At 43.2% G+C, this 12,683-nt stretch overlaps 1 protein-coding gene across 1 annotated transcript; it reads left to right on the top strand.

Annotated features, from left to right (window-relative positions):
- Positions 1 to 1,301: 1,301 nt before the first annotated feature.
- On the top strand, positions 1,302 to 11,401 carry LOC119172380 (uncharacterized). Its single transcript, XM_037423447.2, has 4 exons — positions 1,302 to 1,419; positions 2,223 to 2,263; positions 10,143 to 10,414; positions 11,030 to 11,401. Exons 2-4 carry the CDS (start codon positions 2,227 to 2,229, stop codon positions 11,336 to 11,338), a joined length of 618 nt encoding a protein of 205 aa, XP_037279344.2. The 5' UTR covers positions 1,302 to 1,419; positions 2,223 to 2,226; the 3' UTR covers positions 11,339 to 11,401.
- Positions 11,402 to 12,683: the final 1,282 nt, after the last annotated feature.

The following is a 12,683-nucleotide window of genomic DNA, read 5'->3' as shown; positions in this document are numbered from 1 at the left end:
GCACACATTAGTTCGGTTAGATGGCAGGGGTCAAGTGGCCTTGTATAGGAGTACAGACGGAAGCAGACTTCTTTAGAGCACCCAAACGGTCACTTCATGCAGCTGCGGTTTTGTGCATAAATATGAAAAGACCTTCGCCGTAACGGTACGTAACACAGTCACACTTTATGCTAGGTCCTTCCGGTATATATGACGCATGAACGAATAGTAGCTTCTATGGGTAACGTGAGGTAACACATGCGTATAATCACAGTGTCCACAGTCACGTGCTCTACCACTTTTGACAAGTGATTACGTCGGTACAATTCAATGGAATTTTTAAGCGAGTTCAGTGAAATGCAAAATACTGAATCTTTTTTTTTGTTCCCCATATGAAGACAAAGAAGGTTTTGCTAATTTAGGTTAGGAGGTAAATGAGAGAAATAGATGCAAGATGACTTGCATGTTGTTTAAGTTAAACAGAAACATCCGGTTTGGTAACAATGCATAGGGGGAATGGAGAGAATGGTGCATGAACGAGAGATTGGGAAAAGTAGGGGCGTGCTAAGAATAAAAAAAAAAGATGAAGAATGGGAGCAATGGGTGGCGTATGAACGCTAGACTCTTGAAATTTCATATCTTTGGTAACCCACGCTCACCGTCACAACTTACGAAAGCCATTGAGGGGTGGCTTGCTGCTTTTCTGTAGCCGGTAGTGGGTTGAAATTCAGGACCTTTCATAACGCTCGTTCGGCATTACAATTTCACGCACTTTGTATCCATTCACTCATGAAAAGACAACACGGCTAACAAAACCTGGTGAGCATTGGATAACTAAAAGAAATGCACATTCTCTGTGCGCAACTTTCCTAGCACAAAAGCCGGCCTTGTTACTATACTGGTAGTCTGGTGACCGTTTCGTAAGCATCTACGTTTACTTTGCGCTTTTATTTCTTGCAGCGTGTTGATAGCGCTGATGTCCACTGATATAGACCGTAAGAATTATGTGCCTTACCATCTGTTGCACATTTTGTTTGACATGAACATTTCTGCACAATACGTAATAGAAGGATTACTACAGTCCACCCAACTGTGACTCTCAGGTATTGCCTGACTCAGCTTCGCTTCACAAACAAGGCTATCAGCTCGAAACAATGTACAATCATGGCACTTCTCGTGTAGTCGGCGTGTTATCATTCATAGCAGCATATTTCCTTTCTTCGTTGACACCCCTGGTGCGAGGCTTATCTATTGAACACCGATAAACAATCGGCGGGGCACAAACAGCTCATATTCTATATCGGGACTCCAACAGGACGCTATACTTTTATTTTCCAGCGAGCTGATAAATAGACCACATGATGGTTCGACTTATAAGGGAGACGCTCCAGTAGTCGCGGCATTTCGGTACTTTCAAGAAGGCGCAGAATCACCACCAAGGTAAGTCACAAATGCGACCTGTTCTTTATAGCCGTACCTATTCGCCACGCCTTTCTAAAGTAGAGGATATGCCGTAACGTGTGAAAGTCAAATTTTCAGCAGCAACGCCACCAGTGGTAACTCAAGTCGAAATAAAGACGCAGATGCGATCTGTGTCGCAAAAACGGCCGCGTTTCTCGAATTCGCCCGATATAGCCCTTGAATGTCAAGTATGATATAGCAAATGTTGATGCTGCAGTTTAATGTGTTGAACACATCAATATATATCGCCCTGAATACAGCTATCATGGACGCGATATAAATCCGCGTCATCAACATTAGTGGAGCGACAGTTTGCCAAGATATCATGGCGGGTATGTCAACAGCTGCCCCGATATGGTACTTCATTCGGATCCAACTGGTCGCAGTTGAGAAAGCTCATCCCAATACGTACACACGCAGTGTCATACAGCATTGCCCAGTTGAGGGCGCCGTGTTGTGGGGCCCACAATAATTAGGCATTCGGCTCACAACAGCTTTAACAGCGCATCCAAACCGGCAGGCACTACGGTGAGATAAGACCTACCAGCACGAAGGCACTAACTTCGATTTGTAAACTTGTCATCCACGTCAGTCTCCTGCATCAAAGTTGGGTCTTCTTAGCCGCACATATTCTAAAGATAGCGACCATGAAAATGTGTTTCGCATGCCCTTTGGCAGACGTACACAACCGGTTAAGCTGCTTGCCTACTGAATCATACACGTTTTCTTTGTTTAGTTTCACAAACACGTATCACACCACTGAAGCGTCGTTTATTTTGCAGAAGGATGATCCTCTTCACGACCACGCTTCTGCTCTTAGCGGGTAAGTTCATTTTTTCTTTCTCGTGGATCCGCAGTCTTGTTCGTCGCCAGCAGATGAAATAGACGTCACATGGTTAACATAACGGTTTCTGCACTTCGGCGAAATGGTCATAAAAGAAGCTACACTACGTTAGGCGTTGCTCAAGAATAGCACCCACAACCTCATCAGGGAATAAATGTCCTCTATAACAGGTGGTTAACGCTCCGTAAGTTTGGCTACAAAGTTGGATAACGTCCGCAGCTATCTTTGGAAGTACAAATATATACGCAGGTATCACCCATTAACGCTCATATATATTTCAAATGTTGTATGGGCTAGCCAAAACATGTTTGCATGGAAAGCGCATAGGGTGCACTAGACGATGGCAAATGAGATATAAGAGTTATACTATAGCTATTAGGCTAGGAATATTTAAAGCTTATTTTAGTGGCTATCACAACTCTAGCTTTCATTACGAAAACATTTTAAAAGCGACAGAAAATTTTCGAGTCTATACATTCAACAGTTAAGCCGAATTATGCCAGTATTCAAAACCAAAACAAGATAACTTACAAATATCTGTATTTTATGAGGTGGTGTACATTGCGTCGCGAAAAACTGAGAAATTTTTTAGACAAAGATATATCTGTTTTTTACAGATTTGGGGCCATTCGATGACACAACTGTTATTAGCAGTGGTGCCAAGTAACACAATAAACTTGTCAAACATGACAGTTCACCTATAAAACGCAACTCTTTTTCTGCACTAAACAGTATCATATTGCTTGTGGTTAGCGGATCAAAACGTTTCCACTTAACATCTCGGTTCCAAGAATTGCTCAAATGTAGCGTTTGCAGTTACATCACTGGACAGAAAATTGTATTGGACTATACTTAGTAATCGACCATTATTTTAGTTAGTGCAAAACTTTGCTGAAGGGAGGTCTTAATCGGAACTTAGTAAAGTGTCCTTAGTTTGTGCTTTTTGCACCTGCCTATAATTAAGCCTTGCGCAATATACAAAGATATAAGCCTACAATAATAGATGCAGTTACCGAAAGGATATCGATAACAAGCATGCAAGCATTTTTTGCCCTCGCATATCTATAGCGCATATTAATTTCCTCTGGAGTTAGTAGTACAGTTCGGCAATGCCATTTTCTAGTCGTTTCTTCCCTCTAAAAAATCTTCTTTTGACATCCCCGTCTAAAAATTTGTCATCCGGGTCACCGACTTTGTATTCAGAGGGGGAAATGCCGGGACTATGAGACGCTTCCACAAAGTGACGCAACCACGCCAACTTTGCATGCCAATGGGGATGGAATGTCGAGATGATATCAGTTTTATTTCTGTCATTAATGCCTGACGGAAGTAAAAGATTGTGCAATATGACTGTGTCCTTGCGTACACATTGTAAGCTTACAATGCGAAGCCAAAAGTTAGGAATGGAACAAGGCAATGCTTGGCCTCACGGAAAAGATTGTCTTCGAGCTTTCAATATAAATGCAGATCGCGACATTGGATGTTACGCAACACACTATGACCGCAGATGCAAAATCCGCCATTCGTACGACAGGCACTAATTTTACATATATGGTTTGTTTTTGTTTTTTGTTATATGCACCATGGCATGTACAGCATACGACTTTTGAAGAACGAATTTCATGATGACCACCGTAGAGGCCATCTATGTTTCTGTCGAATATATATATAGGTGCTGTACGTCGAGGAAGCTTCCGACGCAGCTTGGCGAAAGGTGCTTTAAGAGGCAGGTCTGGCTACCAGCGAGCGGCGTGCTCGAGCTACTACTACTGCCACCGATCATCATCGTCTTCTTCAGTAGCAGCACGTCCGTTATTCAGATTCATTATATATATATATATATATATATATATATATATATATATATATATATATATATATATATATATATATATATATATATATATATGAACACTAGTGTTAGGCGGTGCCCTTTTTTTACAAACTACGCTCAATCGTAGACGGCTTGGGGAATACAGATATCACGGCTAACTATGTTTTGGGTGAAATAAAATTTCGTGATTGTCTGGCAATAACACACGTCTTGCATGAATGTGTCAGCAAGATTGACCGGTGGCTGTTTTACGAATTTATCTGTTTTCCTTAGTCCTATTTTCTAAGTAAAGCTTTAGATCTTAGTTTTCATACCATTTCGCGAACTTCAGTCAAAAAAACGTCTGGTGAGCACGACAGGTTTCATTTGCCAACTCGTGCTTAATCAAAATTTAAGAAAAGAGAGAACTTGGGAAATACGCCTTGCAATACAGTTGAGGTTACTTCAGTATATTCAGCAATTCTTTCCCGGATGTTAATGGTCGATCATTTTTGTTTTTATTTTGTTCTTCTGGCCGAATAGACTACACAGCCAATTTATTCGGGTCAGAGTAATATGTAAACGACAGCAATATTCTATGATGTCAATTATTTTTAGTTTGATGGACCTGTTTACTTCTAAAACGATGATTACGTAAATGCTGTAATAATTACATCACAACGATTGGTAATTTCCTGTAAAGGAAGAATTCTGCGCACAGATACAGCTTCACTTTCAACTATCTTGCTTCAAATAAACATAACTGTAAGTGGTACGGCAATGTCACATTTTGACGTCATCATAATGCGGCTACCATGGCTGAAGATATATATATATATATATATATATATATATATATATATAAATGAGATCTAACAGACAGTAATGCCAAGGAATGTACAGGGGAAGTTATTAGAACCAATGGAATGTAAATAAGAAGAAAGAAAAGGGGATGAAAAAATAACCAGCCGTGGGCAGGAATCGAACCTACGACCTTCGAATAACGCGTTCGAATAACGCATCGAACGCGTTATTCGAAGGTCGTAGGTTCGATTCCTGCCCACGGCTGTTTATCTTTCATACACTTTTCTTTCTTCTTATTTACATTCCATTGGTTCTAATAACTTCCCCTGTACATTCCTTGGCATTACTGTCTGTTAGATCTCATTAATATTGTGTTAAAACACGGAAAAACGAGCCCTTAGGTATACACTTCTTTTCCTTATATATATATATATATATATATATATATATATATATATATATATATATATATATATATATATATATATATATATATATTGAACGCCGGTTTCAATGCCGATCCCCAGTGGTCGGTGGGTACCATATACCAACCGACCGAAGGCAGAAGCAAGCAGGCTTCTTTCACCCTCCAGCTGCTTCTGGGGAAGAGGCTCATGCTGAAATGTCTGGGGCAATTCGAGGTCGACGTTTTGGTGAAGTGCATTGGAACTGTATTTTTGGCTACCGTCACTGGTATCGTCGACGTCAACTGACGCCAAGGAAGGAAACGCCGCAAGAACGCCGGTGGAAACGTTCTATGTAGTTCGGCCATAGTGATACCTCCTGTGTTCTACGAACACCTGCGGAACAACTTCAACTGAATGCTAGTCGCGCTGAAGTAAGATGGGCTCGCATACGTAGCCAGGCATAGGAAGAACGCGCTGCTGCACATGCGCGAAACGCTGCAGCTCAATGTACATTCTGCTCTTTTCACTACATTTCGAATTGCTCTTGAGTCTCTTGACCCTATTTCGTATAACCATGCGATGGGACGCTACCGCATTCAATGCTTCGGCCTTGCGCCGAAACTCCGACTATTTGTTATGTGATATGTAATCGTGGTGCCAGTAAACAGGGTATTGTTTTTCTAATATGTACTTAACATAAGCTTCTGCGGGGGCGTTAATATAATGTGCTGTTCACCTGGGCTGTGGTACATTTGTGCACATAATTTGTGCGCTATTTTTCTTTTAATTTGTGCTGCTGCAGCCGCTTTTAAACGAAAACGAAACGCATAAGCCCAACAACTCACGAATGAATTCTTTTTGTTCAAGAACATGTGATGTAGTAACGCGAATGTTAAGGTATAGTTCAAATAATGAGGCTCGAGTGCTGAATTGTAGCCAGTAATTTTGGGTGTGTGGGGGGGGGGGGGAGGCGCAGAGTGCTATTACACCTTGCGTATGTTCATGCGTATTTTGTAGGGAGGGGGGGGGGGGGGCTCTGTAGCTTTAGCCACTGGAGCACTAATTACGCCAGAGCTCCAATGTTTGAAAGTAGAGGCTCCGCCTTAGCTTACAGGGTATAACAGAACAGGAATACATTAAATCCTGAACTTGTGCAGTCTTGCACTGTTCATCCGCGTGCAGTGAAGTCCTCGTTCACTCGAATAATGTCTTCTTGTTAAATTATATTTTGAAGGAGTATTACAATCTGTTGAGAAATTAGCTTGTGCGCCCCTATTAAGGGCATTGAATTTTACCTAACCATTGAAGTTTTCTTCCTGGGCTGCTTGTAATGTGAGACACGTAGTACATAGTTATCCCTGATACACTACCCAATCTTTATTATAGAGCAATAACAAATAAATTATCGTTATAAAGATGATTTTTTCGCCTTCAAGCCTGCATGGAGCCCAAGTAAATGCGATAACAAACTTTTGGCCATACCAACTCAAGGATTGAACTAACGAAGCTTTGTTTTTGTAAGTGACATTCGGGAATGGCAAGCCGTAATAGGCGACTTTATGTACAAGCATCAGGTTGAGCTGAAGTGTTCTCCCAGGAACCACTATGGCTTAGGATGTTCTTACAAACACGTACCCTGAACTGTAGAAGTCGAGAAAAAGGTTCTTCCACCAGCAGTTCACAAATATATATAAATTTGCTTCGTTTTGCTTCTTGTTATGGAGAAAATTAACGCATGCAAAAAAATTGCCCGCAGCTTCCCTCGGGGGAAGACTGAGGAGGATGCGGAGCATATAATTGGTTAATGGGGTGTTAAAGTGCGACTTACTTGGGTCGATGGCTAAATTGGTTAACGTGGTTGTGAAATGGGGTGTTAAATTGCGACTTACTTGGGTCGATGGCTAAATTGGTTAACGTGGTTGTAGGAGGGGGTGTTAAATGAGTGAACACGTACACACGTATGCGAAAGGGCGGCGCTGGTCGAAGGGACGTCGATCATTGTGTTTGTGGATTCGTTGGAATTCATTTCACCGCGACCTTGGACGTCGACGCGCCGTACAAACCAACCGACGAGCGGCAACTGAGCGAGCGAGCGCCGACCTTGAGTATATATACAGCGCGACGGCGCATGCACTGTCAGCTGTTGAATGTTCTCGAAGCGCGACGGCGCGTCCACTGCGCGTCCACTGGAGAATCATGCGCGTCCACTGGAGAATCAGGAGAATTGTAGAATGTTCTCGAAGAAGAGAAGCGCGCGCGGCACAGATGGTGGGTGATGGTGCATGCGCGCGTCAGCTGTCGAATGTTCGAGAAGGGGAAGAAGTGCAACGGCGCATGCGCGCGCGTCAGCTGCCGATGTTCTCGAAGCGTGACGGTGCATGCGCGCTACATTATACAGCTAGCGAATGTTCGTGAAGAGGAGAAGCGCACGCGGTCTGTAGAGGAGGAAGGTTGCACAGATGGTGGAGGAGTGAAGCGCGCGCGGTGTGTAGAGGAGGAAGGAATGCACAGATGGTGGAAGAAGGAGGAGGAAGCTTGCGGACGGCGCCGCACTACAAGCCTCGAGTATTAGATGCTCCGCATCTAATATTTCGACATTTTTACTAACTGCAAGATTAATTGACGAATATCTCTTAAGTTCATTTTGATTGAGGTTATATGTGGTTATTTGGTATGCTTACGCGCTTGAAACAGTTCTCTTCGCAATTATGATGTCCATATCTTGCAACTAATCAGCTAAGCCCCGTCATATTGGACGCTGCTCTTATCCAAGGAGCTGTCAAAACAATAACGAAACAAACTTGACGATCGAACTAAGCGTGATAGCGAGACGTTGCCGTTATATGTAGGGGCACAGCCTTTCAATACAGCGACAAATTTTACTTGGATAAAAACGCATTTTACGCACGTCTTTTTTTCCCCTTTGAAGCCACTTCGACATTGGAATCAGAAGAGTAGCACTAATGTTATGAGATTGCTAACAAATCGTAGCAATACAGTGAATATTTTTGTGCATAAAATCTAAGAAGTAAGCACTGTCTGTTCCAAGACAAATGAGATAGTCATATTTCTTCATGAATAAATATGTTCATATTATTTCAAATGAGCTTACCAAAAGGATTTTAGCATTACGAGCAAATGAGACGTTAAGAAAAACATAAAACAGGAAGAACAAAGGTACATCATGTCGGAACAGCCAAATGCATGGAATGTGTGTTTAAGTATTTATCGCGTATAGAACGTTAATACGTAGAGGTTTTCGCATGTCCTTATGACAGCTACAATACCTTGTACATTATAAAGAATCAGAGCACTGAAGACAAAGATAAGCATAGTGGTCGGTAGATACACAGCGTCCGTGGTTGAACAGAATGATGATTGATTTGTGGGGTTTAGCGTCCCAAAACCACCATATGATTATGAGAGACGCCGTAGTGGAGGGCTCCGGAAATTTTGACCACCTGGGGTTCTTTAACGTGCACCCAAATCTGAGCACACGGGCCTCGACATTTCCGCCTCCATCGGAAATGCAGCCGCCGCAGCCGGGATTTAAACCCGCGACCTGCGGGTCAGCAGCCGAGTACCTTAGCCACTAGACCACCGCGGCGGGGCCGTGGTTGAACAGAAATTAACTTATTAAGTCCTTGTGATTTCTAGTTAACAATACTCATCGGTGTTCCTACTTCGATATAGACCAGTAGTACTTGTTGTTGGGATAGTTGGTGCTGTTTACTGGAATACAAGAAAACATCTGCAGCAAAGAAAGAATAGACAGAAAAGACACTATTGACTGTCTCTCCTTTTTTTGGCATTCTACATTCAGAATACGAGGAAATAATCGGCTTCAAAATAATGTCAGCCTCCCCAAAACACTTTGTACCGCCACTGCATCAACATTCAGCTTTACAATCCTTACGGTCTCATTCTGCGAAGCCACGTTCACGCTTTGTCCGCAGCTTGTGCCATACTAACAATGAAGATAAAGAAAAGGACATTATTATGATGGTCTTGATGATGTGTGGCTCTTTATGGTTCGCGAGAAAGAGTAAAACTATCTAAGCCGTCCTAATACCATCGCTGCGGTGGCAGCATTCTTGATGGAGGCGAAAATGCCGTAGGCTCGTGTGCTCAAATTTGGGTGCACGTTAAAGAAACCCGGGTGGTCGAAATTTCCGGAGCACTCCACTACGGCGTCTCTGATAATCATATGGTGAGTTTGGGGCATTAAACCTCGTATATCAATCAATCATTATCCTAATAACATATCTGATTGCTTTCGTAGAAGATCAAAAGGTGATATCAGGCTCGTGTAAATGAAAATTTTCCATGCTTTAGCGACAGATGTAGAAAGGCAGCGCCAAAAGCGAATACGAAGAATGCGAGTATGACAGAACATTCTATGTGCTCTGTGTGGGTGATTCGTAAGTACAGCACATGTCCTTCCATCTTCTCGATCTATGTATAAATTTTTGGTGCTGCCCTTTTACATGAACATTAACCCAATTAAACCCATTTGCACAGGTATCTGGAATTCTGCATTTAGTGCATTTTTCTATATCATGAAGCTCCAGTTTAAACAAGTGCATAATCATTGAAAGGACAACCTTTCTTGTGGTGAGTAAATTCTTCCTGGCCAGCCACTTGAATCTAAACCGTCATGCGAAGGCAGACGCTCCACCATCTCAACTAACGAGTAAGGTAGAAGATCCCGGTGAGGTCGCCAAACGATCGAGCTTGAAACCGAATACACCACCGAACATATTAAATCACTTTTTTTTAAAGCCCGACAAATCTTCGCCATTGGTACGCTAACTGAGACTGGTCACTATTGCAGGGCTCAGCCAACAGCAGTCCAACGAGGATCTTAATGCGTACGTGGACAAGATACTGAAGGAAGAGCTTCCCGCCGAGAAGATTGACCCCTTGACAACGCGTGGCTTCAGCTTCCACATCAGGGACCACCCACACGTCGTGAGCGTGAAGTTCCAGCCATCAACCATTACCGGTCTCGGCACCATCCAGCGCTCGGGAGACTGCTCGTCTTACAACCGGCTGTTCCCGTACCGAGTATACGTTGGCTGCAACGTCACTTACGGAGAAATCAAGGTAAAGGGGATGACTGCTTGCAAGATTTAATGCGCTCAATCTCGGAGACGGTTAACGGTGATGCGTAGTATAAGTAAGAGAATTCTAGTTCAGCCGCAGGCTTGTGATTAGCCTTTCACCAGATACATTCGTCGTAAATATGAGACGCTGGATAGTTCGTGCCGTCTGACATGCCTCAGATAAACCAGGCAAGCCGAGAAATGTTATTATACAGTCATAAACAGCTTAAGAAATCTGAATAAGGCCTACTCAGATGACCTCAGCACGGCTGCCGGCCACTTCCGCGACTAAAGAAACAGTACCACCCATGCACTCGGCAACGTTCTCCAAAGGCGGGGTTAGCGGTCATCATACTCGTCGCGACATAGCTTGCCACGTATGGGACTTTCTTTAAAGAGACACGCTCACTCTCTTTGAAGATCATTATGCTATCGTCGGTGAGTACAATAGAATTAACGTATCTTTTTAAGGAAAGTCATTTGAGCGGCAAGTCATGCCTCACCAAAAAGCGTAACGGATACCAGTTTTCTTTTCGCTTTTCTCCTATCGTTTACAATCTCTGTTCATTAGACTATTCAGATAGTCGCTTCCTAGGTAAAACTTTGCATCTTTCAGGTGAGTGTGAAGAGCCAGCTCAAGTACGACCGTAACAGCACGACCGTCACGGCTGACACGACGTTTCCGGAGGTTCACGGCCGCCTGTACGTGTCCGCCGGTGCCTGGAAGGGGCCCAGGGCACGTGCCTTCCCCAAGCTCGGAAACTTCACCACCACATTCACTGGCCTGGACGAAAACCCCCAAACTCAGAAGCTGCGCTGGGGATACTACGAGGTGATCCGCGACATTCTGGCCGTCAGCATCGAGAGGACCCTGTCCTGGGCCATCTCCGAAAGCGCCGGCAAGGTCCTCTGGCCCTGCTGCTAGGGTGTGGCTACTGAAAACAGAACAGATACCGACAATAAAAGGCAGTGATCACACGCTTGACAACAGGCTAATTTTTAAACTGAACATAGTAAAAGAAAAGTACCAGGATACTGTAAATGGTCGACACATGAGGCTACTTTCAGTGTCGTTATCTTTAGATCACGACGTTGTCCTGAGCTAAGGAAAGCTCGTGTCTCAACGCAACGGTCAGATAGCGCACACATTTTGCGGTCATGGTGATACGCACAGACTTCAATCCATTTCAAAATTGCATTAGCTATTCTGATATTCGATATTCATACGCATGCAAACACAACGACACGGACGAGAATAGGGGCTGATCAGGCTTACTGCCACCTAGAGGGGGGTACTATATCTGTAGTAGAAAACATGTAGAGGCGAGAAAGGTATAAGCAGATAAAGATGATAGCACTCAAGAAAGCAAATAAAGATGCATAGATGGAAAAAACCTAGGAAGTGAGCGAAATCATGTGTACCTGTTGTTGCTGGTTAGCGTTTTAAGTACGAACCAACTAGTGTCAGAAGTCAAGTTGCAGCAGGATGGCAGACTAGTCCAGGTCTCACTTGACAAAATTATGCTGTATGACTTATGCTGTATGTATGACAGATATTCCGCTGTGAAAGAAAGGAACAACCAGGCATGTAACACAAATAGCGTCAATTTAGCACAGTTCGTGACCCCCAGATCGAGAGCGTCATTGAATGAGGCGGCAATAAGCAAAATATTTGCAATTTTTACTGTGTTTTTGTCATGCTAGATAAGCCTGCGCTAGATATGCCTAACCATCGTTCACTGTTGGAAAATCAAGTTTTCGGGCGTGAAACACCACAGTCTGAAAGTTCTGCGACAGCTTAATACTAAATGGTTTCTTGATGTGTACAAATGACATGGTCATATTCGACTGCATGCAAGAAAGCGTAAAGTAGCTTTCTGTTTAATGTGTTCGCATAGTGCTAGTTTCCGTGAAATCTCTCTCCACTGGTAACATAACGGAAAACTATTGATCCTGGTGAATACATAGTACTGAACTAGCAAGGTCATGCGAACAGGGGCCCGTCAAATGATTTAATTTAGGACAAGCACGATTTCCAAAACGGCAGTCCATATTATGCAGTTGATGCCGCGTAGTTCGCACGCTACCTTCTTTGACTTTATTGGCTTACTTCCTTGGCTTCCTTCATTGGCTTCATTACCTTTTCATTAAGGATATGGAAGCCTTGAATGTATATACAAGTGCCAACGATACACAAAGGGCAGCAAAGCGGCGACCTTTGTCGTGCATACATTTAACCGTTGCGTGACGTTACACGTCACATAGTAAAA

Source organism: Rhipicephalus microplus, chromosome 4 (assembly GCF_043290135.1).
Source record: "Rhipicephalus microplus isolate Deutch F79 chromosome 4, USDA_Rmic, whole genome shotgun sequence".
Lineage (NCBI taxonomy): Eukaryota > Metazoa > Arthropoda > Arachnida > Ixodida > Ixodidae > Rhipicephalus > Rhipicephalus microplus.
Note: the sequence above shows the minus strand (reverse complement) of the source record. Positions and strands in the feature narration are given on the sequence as shown.

Excerpts from the sequence above, each read along its gene's own strand:
- LOC119172380 (XM_037423447.2), top strand. The coding sequence starts at position 2,227 with ATGATCCTCTTCACGACCACGCTTCTGCTCTTAGCGG. Across the intron at positions 2,264-10,142 it reads CACGCTTCTGCTCTTAGCGG|GGCTCAGCCAACAGCAGTCC; the intron begins GTAAGTTCATTT and ends TCACTATTGCAG. Across the intron at positions 10,415-11,029 it reads TCACTTACGGAGAAATCAAG|GTGAGTGTGAAGAGCCAGCT; the intron begins GTAAAGGGGATG and ends TGCATCTTTCAG.